Here is a 21,277-nt window from a genome sequence, read left to right as displayed (position 1 = left end):
AATGAGCAAGATGCTTATTTTTTCAGCTTTTTGCTTCAATCACTGTCCCCCATGAAAAACAATGGAAGGCAGAATTCGGGTTGAATTTGGCATTGATTTTCAGGCGGCATCTGCCTCAAAATCAGCACGAAATTCCGCTGTGTGAATGAGCCAGAGAATACTCATTTTACTTTACGTTCTTTATCACTATGGGCCATAGTTTTTCATTAGAATAAATTGCTTTTTCTGTTTGTATCAATGCCGTTGTCAGGCTGAGCTTGTAGAACTTGTCACTGACAGATCTAGAGTCAGCACAGGAAAGTGTTTATGGCAGGGAAGGGCAGGGGGTGCGGCCAGGATGCACAGGTGGAGCAGAACTCTTCTCCTTCGCCTCTGTAGCCTGGAAGAATCAGCCTAAGTGTATGTCATTGACAGGTCTACACTTAATGATCTGCAGCCTGTATTCCAGAAGATGTGCTGCACTGCACCCTGCATGCTGCCTCATCGCAACGCTTAACTGTATGGAGGAGGGGAAACATGGACAAGATGGAAAACGTCACAATGAAGGAGGACCTTGACCCTGGCCTCTGGAACCTGGACTATCTGATCACCTGCTTCGCTGAGGAGAAGATCTGCGTGTCTTTTCTGCTCTGGCTGCTTTCTTGCTTATTCTGGATCACCTCCTTCTCCCTGTAATTTTACCTGTTTATCTGTTTCTACCTGTAGGAACCGTAGATCTTAAGTTCTCTGTGTAGAATAGAGACACATGGTGTCAGGGAAGAGGTTAAAGTGCCTGAATGGTTTGCTGAATGAAGTCACTCTTGCCCCACATATTTGAGCAAACACTTCTGTTTAACAAGGTTTGTGTATGTGGTGTGTACATGGCGTGCGTATGTGTAGTTATATTTCACACTGCAGTTACAATTACAGTTCCTCATTCCAATTGATCTATTTTAAAGATGTTTAATATGTCTTGAATGTTTCAAGTATTTCATGTAATGGATTCTTAGATTGTTGGGCTAGGTTCACATCTGACTTAGGCCCGATATAAAAAAAAACGGTTACCTAAGGAAACCCGTGGATCCCATAGACTATTTGGTTTCCTCACGAAAAATGTGGAGCGAAAGGTGCAGCTTGCAGGACTTTTCTTTCCGCATATTTCATGCAGATAGGGGAACGGAATGACCCGAACGCAGATGTGAACTGGGCCTTAGGTGCACCAGTTGCAAATTCCTTCAAAAAAAAAAAAAATGGCACATGAATTAGTGTATAGCATGCTTTGCTAGTTCATCTGGTATGATAACGCACACCATGACATTATTAGGACAAAGGATCTGTTTTCTGACCTGAATCATAGACCATTCTTAAAGGGGCTGTATCAGCAAAATTATGCTGTATGAGCCCCACATATGCATGAATAGCCTTTAAAAAGGCTATTCAGGCACCGCTAATCTTATTTTAAACCCCCATCCCCCGTTTTAAAATAAAACTATAAAAACATATATGTAAATCATACCTATCGTGCACGGTGGGCGGTGATGCACGATCCAACGTCATCTTCTGGCTCGCCTTCCTCTTCTTTCTTCTTCTTTTGGCGACGCCCTCCAGTCCTGGCTCTTCCCCCGGCTTCATCGTCGTCTTCTTCCAGCAGTTCAAATCCGATTGGTTCAAATCCGGCGCGTGCGCACGGCCATTGAGAAAAATGGCACCGGAGCGTGCGCAGTATCTCTGGAGGGAGCGCTACTGCGCACGCGCCGGATATGAACCGCCGGAAAAAGACGACGATGAAGCCGGGGAGGAGCCAGGACCAGAGGGCGTCGCTGAAAGAAGAGGAAGGCGTGCCAGAAGATGACTTCGGATCGTACATCACCGCCCAGCGTGCACGATAGGTATGATTTACATATATGTTTTTACAGTTTTATTTTAAAATGGGGGGAGGGGTAAAATAAGATTAGCAGTGCCTGAATAGTCTTTTTAAAAGCTATTCACGCATATGTGGGGCTCATACAGCATAATTTTGCTGATAGAGCCCCCTTAAAAGTAAAACTGCCTTGGATGCCCATAGCAACCAACTACAATGCAGCTTTATTTTTAGGAGCAGAATAGGTAAAAAAAAATGAAAGCTTCGTTCTGATTGTTTGCTATAGGCAAATAAGACAATTTCACTTGTAGACAATTTCAATACATCTGCCCCATAAACTTCAGAACCTCCATCTTCCATGTCCATATGCCATAACAGGGCTTATGGACAGGGTCTGTCTTGAGTGAGACAACTACTTAACGATTAAGGTGTTTTTATTGCAGATTTTGGTGCTGTTTTTTTAGCCAAAGTCAGGAGTGGATTTTATAGAAAGGAAACATCAAAGAGCTTCTATATATTTACCATTTCTCTTTAAGCCACTCCTGACTTTGGCTCAAAAAATGCAGCAAAATCTGCAACAAACACGTTGGGTTTCCATGCCTTGGGGCCATAGCTGAAAGCTAAAGGCCAACGTTGCGGAAACGCTGTAGCAACAATCACTGCGTTTTACAGTATCTGCCTAAAGGAGATCTCTAAATAAATCTGCTCAACTCCCTTATTGCAAATACAGAGTTTGGGGTGCAATGTAACAGAGAAATATGCTTATTTGTGGTCTCTGAATCCCTGTGTCTTGCGCTACTCCCTTAGGCATCAAACAGTGGAGCAGATTTGGCATTTCTGGGATCCCAAGCAAAGATATCTGAGGGACCCCTAATACTGCCCCAGTAGGGGTCCCCACACATGCCACATGTAACTTCAGCTGTAAGGTCCTGTCACTGCCATCATGGAATGGATTCATGAGCTGCTGCATGTTAAGTCTGTATGCTGACAGCATTAGAACTTCATGTTTGGGGGCGAGTTGGGCCAGGGTGGAGGAGAGGCAAGTATTGCATAATCCAATAGGTAGGAAGGGGGAAACTCCTGGCTGGTATGTCGTGAGCAAGGAGCCTTATGCAATTGCTTGGGTTGCTTGCTAAGGTTGTTAGTATTTTGATCAAAAAAGTAAGCCAACTAATGGATGGTGTAAACATGGACTAGACAGTATAACATGAGCCACTGATAAATGTGGCACGTTTTCAGACTGCCTGGTTAGGTGCACATTATTATTAAGGCCATATTCACATGCCCCAGCACATGGTCCCACTGATTTCAGTGAGTGTATTCAGACATTTTCTTTTTTCATAGAAAGAAACAGAAGCATATATCACTTAGGTCTTATTGCATACCAAACCTGTCCACTGAAATGTCTCTGAGTATGATAGCAGAAAACATCTATGAATTAAATCTGAGGCATTCGGAGGTACAATACCGCTGATAGCTATATGTTTTATCTAAATATCTTCTAGACATTCCTACTTGAGGTGTAAACGGAAGTCGAGCTATGAAGAATCTGTGTTCTGGAGTGTTTATGGATTTTTTGGTTCTATGTGTAATACAATTGGGGCCTTATTGTCAAAACAGCTTACTATCCAGGTATGTATAATATCAGTATGCAATATCATGTACAATACTACCTTTGTTGTGCAAGAAACATGTCCTGTTGTGTAATGCGAACAGTTGTTAGGACAGCAATGGTTGGAATGTTGAAAATACTCTGTGCAATGAGACCCCCAACAATAGCCAGAATTGTGTCACATTGCAGTCCATATAGCAGTGGAAAAACATGGCTATGTTGGATCACAGTTCAGTTCCATTTGAGTGATGTGGCTGAGCAGCAGTACCAGATAGACAGGTGTGGCACCAATTTTGAAATCCTGAATAAATCATTAAAGGGTTTGTCCAGGTAAAAATGGGCATGGGGCAGTGAAATTTAAAAAAAAAAAAAATCATACTCTCCATCCACGGTGCTCTAGTGTCTCCCAGCACGGTCCGGTCTTCTTGGTCCAGTGATGACGTGTGGCGGAAGTCCCAGCCACACCTCACAGATGAGGCCAATCAGCGGTCTCAGTGAAGGGCTTGTGATGTCACTACTGGTGACATCATGAGTCTCTTCCTGAGGCCAATCAGTGGCTTCAGTGGCAGGGATTCGTGACGTCACACCCAGTAAGCAGTTTCACTTTGAGAACGTGTCAGGAGGACATCGGAGTTCCTTTAATTCACAGCCAGCTGGCAGCACACAGTCGTGTGCAACCAGCCTTTTAATGAAATATTGGTCCTTGTAGGACTTTTATCTCCACAAATTTTAAGCGGAATCTGGGACAGAGTTCCTGACTGCTAGTGTGTACCTAGCGTCAATGAGAGTTTGCCAGCCAAACAGTCTTTATTGAACTACAGTCAGGATTCATGTGAATAAAACACTCCTTCTGATTTCCAAACTGTGCCTCCTTTGCTAAGATTCATACGTTTTTTTTCCTGATATGCCAATAAGCTGTTTGGTGCAATGAGGACCTCATGGCGCCCTGCTATGATTGACAGGGCCAGGCAGGGTACATGTTAGTCATAGCAGGGAGGGATGAAGGGACCGGACACTGTAAAGCACAGATCTTTGTGCGATGAGAACAATGGTGACACCAGGGGCGTAACATTATAACAATATTTTATAGTTGTGCAGCCTTGTACAGATTGTGCATTGGGACCCAGGAGCTTCATCTTACTCTTTTGATTGACAGCCTAGTTGCACCAAACAGCTCATTAGCATATCAGGAAGAGCAACAGAGACACCAAATACAAAGCGGAAAAAAGTGTCCTGTTCATGTGAACCCTGGCCTTCTGATTATACTTATAGTTCATTGTGGACTGTTATTGTGTTATTCACATGATGCTGAAGTACTATACATTGCCTATTTATATACCCGTATTTCTGTAATTTGCTTTCTTATACATTTGATATTTACTGCAAGTGTTTTTTTCCCACTTCTATTATCAGATCATCACTGGGGCATACCTGGCATTGTCAAATGTTATAAACTTCGTATTAACTTTATTCCCAGCATGTACCTCCAGCAGCAGAACGAGACTGAGTAAGTGAGATCTAACCAGTGCCTTCTGGGCACAAGGTATGAAATACATTTCTTAGGCTTTAGATGCAGATTGAGTAATTTTCTACATACATATTATTGGTGACTGCAGTTATTGTTGTACCAAAACCAGTACTTTCACTATGAGATAGAGAACCCTGAATTATTATTATTATTATTATTATTATATATTTTTTTTTTTTTTTTGGGGGGGGGGGGTTAGTTGAAAGGGGGAATATGGGATATTGAAGCTTAAAGAGGACATTTCATGGTCCGGGGCACAGGTAGTTCCATATACTGCTGGAAAGCTGACAGTGCGCTGAATTTAGTGCACTGTCGGCTTTCCCGATCTGTGCCCTGGGGTAAAGAGCTATCAGTCCTGGCACCGCAGCTCTTTACAGTCAGAAGGGCGTTCCTGACACTCTGTCAGGACCGTCCTTCTATATAAGCAGCGCCAATAGTGCTGTGCTCTGAGACCGGGGAGGAACGCCTCCTCTCCTCCTGATAATACTTGTCTATGGACGAGCACTGTGAGCAGAGGGAGTGGGCGTTCCTCCCCGGTCTCACTGTACAGTGTGATAGGCGCTGCTGTGGAAAAGGACGTACCTGACTGACTGTCAGGAGCGCCCTTCTGACTGTAAAGAGCTAGGGTACCAGGACCGATAGCTCTTTACCCGGGGCACAGATTGGGAAAGCCAACAGTGCGCTGAATTCAGCGCACTGTCAGCTTTCCAGCAGTATATAAAACTGCCTGTGCCCCGGACTATGAAAGGTCCTCTTTAAGTAGGATTTGGGTTCTTGGCACAGCTGGGTGGAGGATTGTTCATTAGACGTAAATGAAAACCCTTTAGAAAATGACGTTTATTATATTTTGGATATGCAGAACAGCGGAACGCTAAAAGAAAACAGAAGAGAAAGTCTGTCTTATCTACTTTGTCCCTGTCTCTGCTTATATGTTTGGGGTGTTACTACTCCTTAGTAGAAAATGACCTTTCTAATTTTGAATTGCCTCATGCTCCTCGGAGAAGGTTACTTGGGACAATGCTGCAGGTAACCAGTCTTCATATTATTATCATCATTAATATCATCAGTAGTAGTAGTAGTAGAATTCTTAATATAATATGGTGCTTTACATTTGAAGAGGGGTTTACAAAGAAAATGCAAAATAAGTATGATAGACCTACTGCATTATAGGCAAAGAAGAAACTTTACCATTATTAGGCTTTGGTGCATCATTAGACTATCTATACTTATACCATTTGGCACAATTCTGGTGCACATTGTCACATCTTATGTCCGTTCCTATTCCTATACTAAAACACACAATAAATGCTGTAAACCATGTGAAGCCAGTTTTCTGGTGCAAATTAAGTGAGAATTCTGGGCTAGTAAGCTAGTACATCTTCCCCACTTCATACACAAAGATATACACACCTTAGGTGAAACTACATTGCATTTTAACCAGTGAATTCCAGATTATATTGTGCCATAGATTGTATCAGTGATGTATTCTAGAAATAATAGCTAGGTTTATACATTGCCTTTGCCTCTGTTCACAATAGCATCACTATTTTCATTTTCAAATAGATTACCAAAAAACACGATGAGATGAACCTTAATGAAGCTAAATCTCCTAATCCCATTGCCGTTGAGAGATGCTTCTCTTATAACAGCTGTGAAGGATATTCCGAGGGATGTTCTTATATAATGAATACCTTTTATTCTCCGTTTGTGCACAATGATCTCTTGTTCATTCTGTTTCTCCTAATACTAGGAAGCTCTGTCTATAAAATGTGTATAGTGATATATCCGCCCTAGTAACTGATATGGCCCAATCTAATTTGTTTTTATGAGGAGGTAAATAGAACTTTGGACATAAGGAAGCCATGGATTAAAAATATTTACTGTAGTGAAGGGAATAAATAGCACAGAGGAGGAATTGTTAAGACTGGAATTCTGTACACTAGTCTTAATCCAGGAATACATCATGTCTTTTAGATACTTCAGAGGTCAGGTCTCCCATTTGTGAAAAGCCACAATTTTAATTAGGAAGGTTTAATGTGTCTCCACAGCAGTGGTATACAGGACCCTGCAGAATATACCAATAGAGACAAGATAAGACAACAGGAACATCACAATGATGGAACAGGAAGAAGGCAGGAAGATGGGGAAAGTAAAATAAATAAATGCTGAGACAATTTTCCACACCTCTCTCCAAAAAAAAAAGTCAGGTAATCCCATAAAGTATGGCAGACTGATGTCCTCTGCAGAAAGACAACACTAACAATGGGAAGTGACCAACCTGCTATCCTATCTGTCAGGCCTGGTTCACATCTGCGTTCGGTATTCCTTTCGGGGAGTCCGCTTGGGGGACACTTCCCCGAACGGAATACCAAACGCATTGGCAAGCGATGAGCTTATGAAAGCATGCAGACTCCATAGACTATAATGGGGTCCACGTGTTTTCCGCATGAGAGTATAGAAGATCCTGCTCTCAATCATTCTTGATAATAATGGTAGGTATGTGCAAGCCATCATAATACCAACACTGTTTTTACTCATCAAGTTTTCATGATGGATTGTGGCTCAGTTGAGAGAACTTCCCCAGCTATGTCAAACGCAAGTCATGTGAAAGCAGCAAAATATTGACACCTTTACACTGCTTGAGGAAATGTCAGCTGAGTTAAAAACTGTTTGAGACAGGACGATCACTAAAGAACTAATGGACTGGTATTTAACCTTCATTGTCATGATAAATACACCTTATAGCTAAAGACTAAATACTTGCTGTCCCCATAAAATGACAATTCTGGAGCGTCTTTTATTATTACTCTGCCATTCCTCTTTTATTTTTATTAAAAATTTAAAAATACATTGACAAATGAGTGTTAGCAGTTGTATTAGGAGTGTGCCATTGCCAATCAGTGTTAAAGGGGTATTCCCATGAACGTAATTATACCTATATTTGTAGATAATTAAAAGTTAAACATTTTTGCAAATATAAGTAGTTAAAAATTCTGCAGAGTATGAGATTTTCTCTAACCATCTTAGTGGTGACAGTCTGTTGTCTTGATCAGTTGTCAGTGGATACGACCACAAACGCAGAAATTTTCTATAGTCTGGGACTTGTCAAAATCCCAGCCATGATGTCCTTATTGTAGCCGGGTTAGCAGGCAGAGACACTACAGGTACGAGAAGATATCACAGCCACAATAAGAACATCATGACTGACTTTCTGAGCTTAGAAAGGTTCTCCATTCATGGTCATATCCAATGGCAACCAATCTAGAAAACAAGACACTACAAGATATTTAGAGAAAATCTTTAAAACTCTGCAAAATGTTTATTACTTATATTTTCAAAAATGTTTAACTTTTTTAATTGTCTACAAATTTATAAATGGTTATGTTCGTGGGAGTACCCCTTTAAGTGTCAGACTCCTGTCATAGGAAGATTAGACAGAGGTATAGCACATCTATCAGATATAGGTGCTCAGTGGATGGATTCTTCAATTCCAGTATGTATTGGTAAAATGACTGTGGTCCTCCCATATGTAATGCAAACAAAAGTTCAATTTTCGTTATTTATAGCCATGGCTCTTGTACCACCTACCCATGCTATTTCCCAGCAACCTGTGATGATGGCTGTTTCCCTTACATCACTGAGCACATCATACTCGCTGCTGCACCTTCAAACAGCTGATCAGCAGGAGTCAGACCCCGGCTGATCTCTTATTGCTGACCTATCCTGGGGACGGGTCATCAGTAACAGTGTGGAATTTGTTATCAGTATATTCATATAACATTTAACACAAAGGATCACATGACCAGTCTGCTAGTGTTTTCAGTCTAGTGGCTGTTAGTAACAATTACACCCCTTTATCTTAATCAGATGACAAGTCTATGAACTTAATATTCCATCATCCTGTTCTAGGAAAATACAGATGTTGTGGGTTTTACTCTTGGGATCATTGCTGTTCTTGTCTCCTGGACTGTGAGAGTGCCTGTCATCACCAGAGTGGTAAGTACAGAAAATGGCATCTCCTGTGTGGATGCCAGTTGCTGATGGACATGGGGCAGGACCTCCTAAAATCTGTCCCTTGAAGTTTTTGTTATGACTACATTGTGCGGTGTTTACTTCCTTTTGTTCTATGTGTAACATGCAGATTACTTACTCTATCATGTCCATACATAACATATCCCTTACTGTCATAGCGTTTGAGTTATAAGCCTACTGTTATATTCAATAACTTATTTAACAAAGATGGTAATAGTATTTCTGCAGTTGGTTCTCTGTACATAATTTGTGAGCAGATGAGTCGCAGGATAACATATGAAATCTGTATGTCTCCATGCCCAACCATATCCCCTCTGGTATCCAGGCTAGAGGTGGCCAAACAGTGTGCTAGACCCTCTTTTCAATTGTACAGTCCCCCCACCCTCCTGCTGTATTATTGTAATCATGTACATACAGTAGATCATCATTGCATGCACACATCTAAGGTTTCATTCCATTCCAACAGCTCCTCCTTGATGTTTTTTTTTTTTCTTTTTTTTTTATTGCCACTATATTCTCAGGCATAAAGTAATTGTATGCATGAGATAATATCCAAAGGTACTGCAAGAAAGCCCAACTAATACATAACACTGTGCAGACATTACAGTATATTTTGTAGATCTTTCATCTCTTGTTTATGGCCGGTTTAGCTGCTATTCAGGTTTTTCCAGTAACTATTTGAGTGAAACAACAATATGTTAAATGTTTCTACAGTAGAAATATTTTAATATTTTAGTTTCGACACCGGTCTCTGTCCACCATCAGAAGGGCATTCCTGACAGTTTAGTTGGGCTGTGAGGAACCCCCCCTCCTAACCGCACTTGTCCATAAACTTGTAATGGGGGGAGCGTTCCCTCTGACAGTATAGGGCTATGGACTAGAGATGAGCAAGTACTGTTCGGATCAGCCGATCCGAACAGCACGCTCGCATGGAAAGGAATGGACGTAGCCGGCACGCGGGGGGTTAAGCGACTGGCCGACGTCAAAGCGGAAGTACCAGGTGCATCCATTCATTTCTATGGAGCGTGCTGTTTGGATCGGCTGATCCGAACAGTACTCGCTCATCTCTACTATGGACGAGTACTCTCTGGTTTCAACGCACTGAGATATATAAACCCGCATGTGCAGGAGAACATGAAAAGTCCTCTTTGAGCCTTGCTCACACAGTATAGTTGCAGTGTTTGTTGTACATGTTCTGATCTTAAAACCGGATGTGGATACTAAAGAGCTGAGAAACAGAGGGGTCCTATATTGATTTTTGTGATAAAAGAGAGAGAAAAAAAAAACCTCTGTCACATTGGTAAGGAAAGTGTGTTCTGCTATCTAAAGCATTTACATTCATCAGACACTGACCACAATCTCGACCTCTCTTCATAACAGCAAATGAGACCTAAGAATACTTGTGCTTTTATCTCTGAGAAATATCATTTATAATATTTATTATTATTGTTATAATAATAATAATTATTATATTGTTTATGCATTGTGTAACCTGGAAAGCGTCTATGTACTCTGTATTTTCTAAACACATTTCATCTACAGTGCAAGGGGCTAATGTTTCCAGTTATTCGAGTATGGGCTGTGTTATTTTCTGCCTTGGCCAGTTTCATGTATGCGGCTGCTGTCGTGTCACATGATCGCCGTCCGGAATATTTTGTCAGAGCAATTCCTTGGTTTCTTATATCAATGGGCGCTGCTGCCCTGGACATTGCCGTATCCTTTACATTGGACTAAACATACTGTAAGTAAATTAAATAATTTTGGAGTGTACAGTATAATTGAACATTGCCTGAAACTGTTCAGCAAACTGCAGGAGCTTAGTAACACTTTAGTAAGGGAAGGTTCACATTTGTGCCCGGTGTCCGATTTGTGTCTTTGTCGGATTAAACATTGACAATATAAATTAAGTGACGCAAAGGAAAAGATGTCAACTTTATAAAACTGTTTTATGAAAGCTTTTTTTAAAAATAAAAATTTCAAGAAAGGTTATTTAATGACCAATGTACAGTCCTATGAAAAAGTTTGGGCACCCCTATTAATCTTAATCATTTTCAGTTCTAAATATTTTAGTGTTTGCAGCAGCCATTTCAGTTTGATATATCTAATAACTGATGGACACAGTAATATTTCAGGATTGAAATGAGGTTTATTGTACTAACAGAAAATGTGCAATATGCATTAAACCAAAATTTGACCGGTGCAAAAGTATGGGCATCTCAACAGAAAAGTGACATTAATATTTAGTAGATCCTCCTTTTGCAAAGATAACAGCCTCTAGTCGCTTCCTGTAGCTTTTAATCAGTTCCTGGATCCTGGATGAAGGGATTTTGGACCATTCCTCTTTACAAAACAATTCAAGATCAGTTAAGTTTGATGGTCGCCGAGCATGGACAGTCCGCTTCAAATCATCCCACAGATGTTCAATGATATTCAGGTCTGGGGACTGGGATGGCCATTCCAGAAAATTGTAATTGTTCCTCTGCATGAATGCCTGAGTCGATTTGGAGCAGTGTTTTGGATCATTGTCTTGCTGAAATATCCATCCCCAGCGTAACTTCAACTTCGTCACTGATTCTTGAACATTATTCTCAAGAATCTGCTGATATTGAGTGGAATCCATGCGACCCTCAACTTTAACAAGATTCCTGGTGCCGGCATTGGCCACACAGCCCCAAAGCATGATGGAACCTCCACCAAATTTTACAGTGGGTAGCAAGTGTTTTTCTTGGAATGCTGTTTTTTTTTGGACGCCATGCATAACGCCTTTTTGTATGACCAAACAACTCAATCTTTGTTTCATCAGTCCACAGAACCTTCTTCCAAAATGAAGCTGGCTTGTCCAAATGTGCTTTTGCATACCTCAGGTGACTCTGTTTGTGGTGTGCTTGCAGAAACGGCTTCTTTCTCATCACTCTCCCATACATCTTCTCCTTGTGCAAAGTGTGCTGTATTGTTGACCGATGCACAGTGACACCATCTGCAGCAAGATGATGCTGCAGCTCTTTGGAGGTTTCTCTGTGGATTGTCCTTGACTGTTCTCACCAGTCTTCTTCTCTGCCTTTCTGATATTTTTCTTGGCCTGCCACTTCTGGGCTTAACAAGAACTGTCCCTGTGGTCTTCCATTTCCTTACTAAGTTCCTCACAGTGGAAACTGACAGGTTAAATCTCTGAGACACCTTTTTGTATCCTTCCCATGAACAACTATGTTGAACAATCTTTGTTTTCAGATCATTTGAGAGCGGGCTGTCCATGCTCGGCGACCATCAAACTTAACTGAACTTGGATTGTTTTGTAAAGAGGAATGGTCCAAAGTAAAGCGGAATTCTTTATTTTCTGCCCCTGGGCTCACTGTGTTGGATAAAGAGTATTAGCAGGCCCTTGCGACTTTCCACCATAAATGGGTCTAACCAGTGTAGAGTCTCAAGCCGCGGCATCCGAATCAGATGCAAAATCTGTGGCAAGATCGAGCAGGACACTTTTTTTTTTTTTTTTTAAAGCGTTCTGCCATAATTGTTGTCAATGGAAGGCAGAATAAAGGAAGAATCTGCCGCTGATTTTGGGGCGAAATCCACTGCAAAATCAGCGTCAGATTCCATCATGTGAACAGGGCCTGATTCTATTAACACTGCAGATTCTATTAACACTGCAGTGCAGTTTCATTTGTATTAATGGAAGTGCTCAATGCAGAAACTGAGTTGGCCCCCACAGATAGATACATACATACATACATACATATATACACAGACAGGGTATAAGAATAAATGTATACAGAGACGTAACTAGCAAAGACTGGGACCCATAACTTACTTTTGCCCCCCATGGCATAGTGGCCCCTTCACAAGGTATAATGTCCCATTGTGTCCCCTAGGGTTGTCCTTGCAAATATTGCCTAAATTTTTGGGGTCCATGACCCACAAATTATTATTGTACTGGGTGGAGGGGAGTCTTTTCTAACCCCCCCGAATATAATGATTGGAGGTTCAAGGAGGTGAAAAACATATAGGAAAAAAAAGTTACTTGCCTCTCCTTGGCTCTGTCATCACTCCCTGTTTCAATGACGTCAAAGATGTGGGTTGCGCCAGTGTCATTATACGTCACGACGTCTGCCTGACCCACGCGAGGTCATTGAAGAAGACAGAAGATAGTACAGAGTCGCGTCAGAGCCCAGGAGAGGTGAGTAACATTGTTTAATATATTTGCTTACCTCCCCTGGGCCTCCAATCATACTCCTGGGTCTACAAAGATACCGGGGTATGATAATAGCAGTTTCAGTTTGGACCTATTTGATCTGAACCAAACTGCCTGGCGATCCTAACCTTACTTACCGATCCCTGCTCCTGCGGGAATCAATAAGTAAATGGAGCCGTAGTCAGCAGCCAAGTGGGCCCCCTCAGGAGCTTGGGGCCCCAGCACTTGCCCAAGTATGCCAGGTGCTTATGCCGGCCTTGGCCGCAACACACAAATCACCCATTGGTGTGTCAGTCTAGCCCATGCACTATCTATTATAGCCGATAGAAAAAAAAACAACACAAGCAATTGGTTGTGACCAACTTAGTCAGCGGTATAGGATGAACTTTCATAATCTGCCACTTCAGCACTTCAAAATCTAATATGTATGGCCAGCTTTATCTGAGTTCTGACAATGCACTGGTATCTGGGGGTCAGGATGACTTCAGAAATGGCCTTTTTGTCTGAACAACCAATAAATCATAAGTTAAGATAAGTAAAGCAAACTTTTTACAAAGTTACTCACACTTTTATGTTGACTTATACTGTGGAATATAGTAAAATACCATTCAAGAGTGGAGTTTTCCATTAAGGGTGCATTCACACTGAGTAAACGCTAGCTTATTTTGTAGAGTAAAATTACACTTGTAAATTTTGCTATCCCATTGACTTCAATGATATTTTTTTACAAGTGTAAAAATACGCCTGTAAAAAATACACCTGTAAAAAATACGCCTGTAAAAATACGCCTGTAAAATGTCATTGAAGTCAATGGGATAGCAAAATTTACAAGTGTAATTTTACTCTACAAAATAAGCTAGCGTTTACTCAGTGTGAATGCACCCTAAGGGTGGAAAGTAGAGATGAGCGAACAGTAAAATGTCCGAGGTTCGATATTCGTTTCGAGTAGCTCCTCAATATTCGACTACTCGAATTGAATATCGAACCCTATTATAGTCTTTGGGGGGAAAATGCTCGTTTCAGGGGTAGGCAACATTCGATCAAATTATACTTACCAAGTCCACGAGTGAGGGTCGGGCTGGATCCTCCGAGAAGTCTTCTCCGTGCAGCTTCCCTGCGGCATCTTCCGGCTTTGAATTCACTCTGCCAGGCATCGGGCCTGGGCAGAGCCGACTGCGCATGCCTGCACTACAAGCGGACATGTGCAGTCGGCGCTGCCCAGGCCCGTTGCCTGGCAGAGTGAATGAAGAGCCGGAAGACGCCGCGGGGAAGCTGCACGGAAAAGACTTCTAAAGGTGGGAGAAGAACCAGCTGTATAGCATTCGGCCAATGAATGCTGGTTCTGCATCAAACTTTTAGGTATGTTTTATCTGCTATTAAAGGCTCCTACAGAGCACTATTATCGGTTTGGGAGGCATTCTGGACCTGACAGACTCCTTTTCGTATCACATTGCACTGTCATAGTGAAATCTGGTAGAATCCTTGACGTTGCCATATCTGCAGTTAATATTTCTGTCTTGTATAATGAAAAATAAATTGATGAAACAGATGGGGCTGGTATTGGACGCAACACTGGATGAAGAAAGCTCTGAGCTATTGCCACCAAAGATACGAAAGGCAGAAAAAGCAAATGTTTTCCGTCATACTACTTCTGAGGTTGGTTGTCAATGAAACATTAATTTGTTGAGGACAATATTTTGCTGCTTTCTGTTTAACATGAACACTGTGTAATAACAGAAAAATGCCTGAGCAGGGTTAATTGGTGGAGATCAATAGGTGGCTTCAGCTATACTGCTTAGTTCAAGCGGTTATTATGGCTATGAGTCCAAGGAATGTTCTAAGTATATAAAAAAAAATATATAAGTAAAGAGTACTTGCATGTGTCTAAAAGCTCATAAGATTGTTCAGAAGGAATTCTTTTTCATCTTTATTAGCTTGTACAGCTCTGTGCAACACACTTGTTTTGATGCTGTCAAGGCTTGCTGTAGGCTGGATTACCAGTGTGAAGGACTACAATTTTGATGATTACTCTCTCCTGTCATTGATATTGCCTCTCTTTACAGCTGTATGAATTCTTCTCTTTTACAATTTGCAAGCTATTGTTGTAACTGTCTGCCCTGTTATTCTGCTGCTCAGCACGTAAAACACAATCCTTGCAGAACCAAAGAGGAAGAATGGAGAGTCAAGGACAGCAAAAATAACAAGAGTTGCAGAGCCTTTTCATCTTTAGACAGGACATTAGCATGTTGTACATATACACATTCATACATTGTGTGAAATCTGTGATAAAAAGGTACTAAATAAATTGACAAATCACAGATTTAAAATTTGCAAAGCTTGTTAATTTTCACACATTTGGTAAAAAAATTTGCCCACTTTGCTGCTACCATGATTCACTATGATTCACCAACAAATAATGATCTTATGTAAAATACTTTTTTATTGCAAAAACTGTATTCTTCTAGGCCTCAAGCTGGACACCACTGAATATGGTTCCTAATAGATGTTTAAGTAGCAAGGTATCACTTGGACGTTATGTGAGGCTCAGTGTTGAGCAAGTGCAAGAGGTAAGTCTTTTCTTCTGTAAGACTCTTTGACCCACACTAACACCATGATGGCCACTGGCTACTATAGAAGATGTCATTTACTAATGGCCATTATTTTGTAGGGTACATTTGCCATTAATGGTCATTAATTTGTTTCCTGAACCACTTCTAAAACATACGTATTTTCTTCAATATTTAGAATGATATCGGAGCAGTGAGACTACCTGGGGATGGACAGACAAATCCTGGACGCATTAATTATAAGGAACCACTGTGTTACCTTGACTTGCCGGTGTATCCGCCTCCTGATATCATACACCCCTCAAATTCCCCTTCCAGCTCTTCTGATGCATCTTATACTACTGACTTAGAGGTATGTGGTCTCTTCCATTAGGATTCAACTTTCTAATCCAAAATTAATTTAAATTATTCTAGAGCTACAACTGCTTTTAATGCAGCCCATAGCCAGGTGCCTAGATGGTTTATAGTTTCAGTCCATAAATTTCACAAGGCTATTAACCATAAAAGGAACTTTATTAAATAAATAAATAAATAAATAAATAGTGAAAACGCTACAGTTTTTTTGTTGCACAAGTAATAACCCTTATTTCATAAACCGTATGTATCACTTTAAAGGAAACTTGTCACTAAACCTCTAAATTTGGGAGGAAATGGGGGTGCGTCTTATAGTCCTAATGTGGGGTGATTTGGTGCGGTGTGGTAATATTGCCCCACTCCTGCCACCGCTGGCTTTTTGCAAAGGCAGGAATGGGAAGATGAGTTGGCCCTGGGCTGCGAGCAAAGGGTGTCCTAGTGAACCATCCCGGCATCCGCTGTGCTATTACAGTAGATGCCAGGTCTGTAAAGATGATGGCGGCCGCTCTGCTGTAGAACGTTCGCCATAGCTACTGGGTCTCCTCTGTAATGTGCAGTGGACACCCTGAGCTAATGCCCACAATAAGAGTCCACTCTGATCGTGGGCATTAATACTTCAAGGCCCCCAACCTTAAAGTGTGAAAATAGACCCTTTGGTCGGTCCCCACTGGCCCTGTTCCTTTCTTGTTGGAGGACGGCTCCTGTGCCATGTGATTGCAGGAGCTGTCCTGTTCCTGTGAACAATGAAAGGCCTAATGAAAGCTCCCAGGCCTATCATAGTAATATCATTATTGCATGGGATTCCCATGTGATCTTCACCATCGCGTGACCATATAGCATACCTCCCAACCTTTGAAGAACTGAAAGAGGGACAAAATGTGCGGCGCGCGTAGCGGCAAATTTAGCCCCGCCCACTTTTGTGTTGACTCCGCCCACTCGTTAATTTTTCATGTGCCCGCACACAGTATAATCCTCCTACAGTCACCCGTAAATTATATATCCCCCCTCCATCTCTCCTCCAGTTTCATATACACCCTTCATCTGCCCCCAGTTTCATGTCCCCCTTCCATCTCTGCCCTCAGATTCATGTCCCCCATCTCTGCCCCCAGATTCATGTCCCCTCCATCTCTGCCCCCAGATTCATGTCCCTCCATCTCTGCCCCCAGATTCATGTCCCCCATCTCTGCCCCCAGATTCATGTCCCCCATCTCTGCCCCCAGATTCATGTCCTCTCCATCTCTGCCCCCAGATTCATGTCCCTCCATCTCTGCCCCCAGATTCATGTCTCTCCATCTCTGCCCCCAGATTCATGTCCTCTCCATCTCTGCCCCCAGATTCATGTCCCCACATCTCTGCCCCCAGTGTCATGTCGTCCTCTACATCTCTGCCCCCAGTGTCATGCCGTCCTCTTCATCTCTGCCCCCAGTGTCATGCCGTACCCGCCTTCATCTGCCCCCAGTGTCATGCCGTCCTCTCCTTCATCTGCCCCCAGTTTCACGTTCCACCTCCACATTAAACTTACCTTCTCCTCCGCTCCCTTGCAGCTCTCTGCACGCCTCTCTCGCTGACACATATGCGGCTGAAGCGAGGAGCTGACCTGTGTCAGCTTCTCGCTTTGCTGCTGCACGCCTCTCTCGCTGACACATATGCGGCTGAAGCGAGAAGCTGACCTGTTAGCTCCTTGCTTCAGCCGCATATGAGTTCAACTCAGATCTGCGTCGAAATCGGGACATACCTCCCTCCAATCGGGACCGCGGGACATGCCACCCAAATCGTGAATGTCCCGCGGAAATCGGGACGTTTGGGAGGTATGATATAGTATCATGTGAGTTGGATCTGTCTGTTTATGTATGGGCCCAAGCAGCAACGTTATTTTTCACAACCATTGTCATACACAATCCGCATCTTTTTGAGCAAGTAAATCTCAGTACAATTTAAGATTAATAGAATATATATATATATATATATATATTAGTGTGTGTGTGTATATATGTGACAGGACCAGGGGCAAAGTGGTAGAAGGCGTATACATTTCTCCCAGGTTCCTGTCATACACACTCTAGGTGCAGCTGAGCATAGCTGTGCTCCTGGCTCATGGGTCTTACCAAAACCCTGGAAAAGGTCTGGCTGCTGGAGTAGGAGTATTGGGTGTGTCTAAACTCCACTCAGCCACTCCAGGTTTTGAGATGTGTGGGGTTAATTCCTGTGTTCCTAAAGGTTGTGTATAAAGAGACAGAAAGCCCACAGGTAGATGGCTCTGTCTACTCCTGGGGAAAAATACTTGAGTACTACTGCTGGTTTTGTGTTTAGGCAGCTGTGCAGAAGGCCCAGCTCTCATAGTTAGGGAAACTGTGTTGAAGGTAGGAGCTGGACAGCTAGGAGTTTATTTTGCATTGTTTATGTTTGGTTTTGGCTGGAAAAATCCTAATAAAACTGGTTGCGGCCAGTTGCACCATACTTGGCTGGATTGGACTTTCATTTTGTGCCAAAAAGTGCTCAAGACAGCGATCCCTGAGCTAATCCCGTTACAATATATTTATTTATTTGCTTTGGAGGGTTTTTTTGTGATCTTCTGTGGGTCTCATTAATAATAATTTTTCATACATGTATATATACTTTTGGATTTATACACTTACATGTCCACATTGTGGTTTTATCTATTATATTTATCTATGTTTTAACATTGTGTTTCATGTTGATGTATGCATTTTTTTTTTTAATGAGTATTGGATCGCTTCTCTTGGTGTACAGGGGGTGTTACTTGATGAACCTAGACCTGTTCCTAATGACTAGGGTGGGTGTTAAGGGTCTGGTGAGTGTATGTGTGTGTGTGTATATATATATATATATATATATATATATATAATGTTCCAACCACCATAAAGTACACATCTAGTGCTATGACTAAGGGTCTTTTTGGTGCTGATTTTGACACTGAATCCACCTCAAAATCAGCCTCCAAAAAAGCCTCCCAATAGAGTTCTATAGTTCTACACCTAGCTTGCCTTCAATTAGCACAATACTTGAGTCATTGTCAGGCCAGATGGCCACTCTTTTCACCATATTTGATCCCCCCCCCCCACACACACATATTTTGTTCAGCCAAGAAAAATACTCTCTCCTCTCATAGTCCTTTGAAGTATCTGACCAGGTATAGGATCCATACCATATAATTGATCCTTCCTGCATTGTTTCTGTGGCACCAGTTCAATTTAAAGGATTTACCAGTTGGAATATCCTTGTTCCACAGGTGAGAAGAAAGAGTAGTCACCCGGGACCACTGCTCCAAACTTGCCAGTTATGCTCCCTGTTGTTTGTAATACTTTGAGACTTGTATCCTGTCATTTCTGGTGGCTAGTTCCCTCTTGTGATTTGAAAAATTTGTGTCCACTTGTGCCATCTGTGCCAAAATGGGTATTCCCAGATAGAATTTGACAGATTTTCTGCAACCTCTGCCTGTCCCTGAGCTTCCCTGGCAACTGCTTATTTTCCCCAGCTAATCCCTAAGCAGCTCCACTGGGCTATTGACATTTGAGCAATATAGGTTTCTAACCAGTTAATTCTTACAAGGGTGCTCTGCCACTGTTTTTTCTTACTCTCCTCTGTATTTTGATGTTGGCTGATTTCTAACTTAGTCTTTGATCCTGGCCTAGTCCTGCTAATCTCCAGTGTCTGGCCCTGGTTTGGCTCTGACCTTTGAACTTGTCCTACCTACCCTGATGGTTTTGCCTGTTTACAACTATCAATTCATTCTGCCAGCCCAAGACTTCATCTTTTACTCAACCATTCCCTTGCCTAACCACTGGTGCTTCTCAAGAGCATCTCTCTGGCCCTTGGCTAGTTACCACCTCTACTGGGAGATTTGGTAGCGATTTGGTAGTCGTCCTGGAGCAAAGCCCAGAAACTCATGCAGGGGGTAAAGGGTGAATACCAGGGAGGCTACTTATGGAGTAATATTATTACAGAATGTCATTATTCTTTTTCTACGATATCCAACAGATGGTCGGTCAGATTGAGACTTGAGACCAAGTCAACACCTAGAATTCATTTTACTCAAACTAATTCTGAACTATTTCTGCAGCTTGTAGATTGTATTATTCTGCTAAAATATGCCACTACCGATTAGGGGATACTGTTATGGAAGAGCATACATAGTCTTGGTCTGTTTAGGTACATTTTTGTTTTAGTTTTTAATATGAAAGCATTCATGATATTCACATGGATGCTATAACCCAAGGTTTCCCAGCTGTACGTTGTCCTGAGTATAACTCTACCCTACCAGCTTGTCCTCTTCATATAGCACATCCTGGTGTCATATCTACTTACACCACTAGAGGACACTGTGACCTCTTTAATTTATTTTTATATTCTACAAGCTCACTAAAGAAAGACTAAAGGAAAATATTTCTAGACCTAACAATATATTCCTTCCCTTTATACTTTAACACATAAATTACATATATATCTATATATTATTGTATCCGTGCAACAGACAATGGGATGGTTGAGGTGCTGGTTTGGTACATAGCCCTTGCCTGACACATTCTTCAAATGGGGACGTTGCGAGGAGGGACGATCTGATTTATTAAAGAGGACCTTTCACCACTTTTGGGCACATGCAGTGTTATATACTGCCAGAAAGCCGACAGTGCGCTGAGTTCAGCGCACTGTCGGCTTTCCCGATCTGTGCCCGGTGTACAGAGCTTACGGTGCCGGTACCGTAGTGCTCTATGGTCAGAAGGGCGTTTCTGACCATTAGCCAGAGACGTCCTTCTGCCTCGCGGCGCCAATCGCGCTGTGCTGTGGAGCGAGGATGAACTCCCCCCCCCCCCCCTCCCGCTCCTCATAATGCTCGTCTATGGACGAGCGCTGTGAGCAGAGGGAGGGGGCGTTCCTTTCATGGACATCTGTGATCTCATTATTCCAAAGTATACAAGTCACCTCCACTGCTGTGTTTGTCACACAAGAACTGATAGACCTTGTGATAAGCTGATTTGTTGACTCTGGTATTTTGCCTGGACCTCTTGGCTTATAAATGGATGGACAGACTTCATTTCGTGTTCCTCCAGCTGTCATGGCACTCTTGTGATGCAGTTTGGCAAACTTCTTGGTTAAGAAATTGCTATCGATAAGCTGGTTGATGCTGTTTTTCTTT

At 42.2% G+C, this 21,277-nt stretch overlaps 1 protein-coding gene across 1 annotated transcript in view; it reads left to right on the top strand.

Moving 5' to 3' along the window:
- The first annotated feature begins 368 nt into the window (after positions 1–368).
- The window catches only part of TMEM44 (transmembrane protein 44), a 36,205-nt gene continuing 15,296 nt past the window's right edge, over positions 369–21,277 (top strand). The window contains exons 1-9 of the mRNA XM_075266698.1: positions 369–671; positions 3,346–3,472; positions 4,866–4,959; positions 5,840–6,006; positions 8,890–8,976; positions 10,555–10,725; positions 14,705–14,857; positions 15,667–15,768; positions 15,947–16,120. Coding sequence (XP_075122799.1) covers positions 517–671; positions 3,346–3,472; positions 4,866–4,959; positions 5,840–6,006; positions 8,890–8,976; positions 10,555–10,725; positions 14,705–14,857; positions 15,667–15,768; positions 15,947–16,120 — 1,230 coding nt within the window. The 5' untranslated portion in view covers positions 369–516. The remainder of the gene's footprint in view (positions 672–3,345; positions 3,473–4,865; positions 4,960–5,839; positions 6,007–8,889; positions 8,977–10,554; positions 10,726–14,704; positions 14,858–15,666; positions 15,769–15,946; positions 16,121–21,277) is intronic.

This window comes from Leptodactylus fuscus, chromosome 3, assembly GCF_031893055.1.
Source record: "Leptodactylus fuscus isolate aLepFus1 chromosome 3, aLepFus1.hap2, whole genome shotgun sequence".
Taxonomy (NCBI): Eukaryota; Metazoa; Chordata; class Amphibia; order Anura; family Leptodactylidae; genus Leptodactylus; species Leptodactylus fuscus.
Note: the sequence above shows the minus strand (reverse complement) of the source record. Positions and strands in the feature narration are given on the sequence as shown.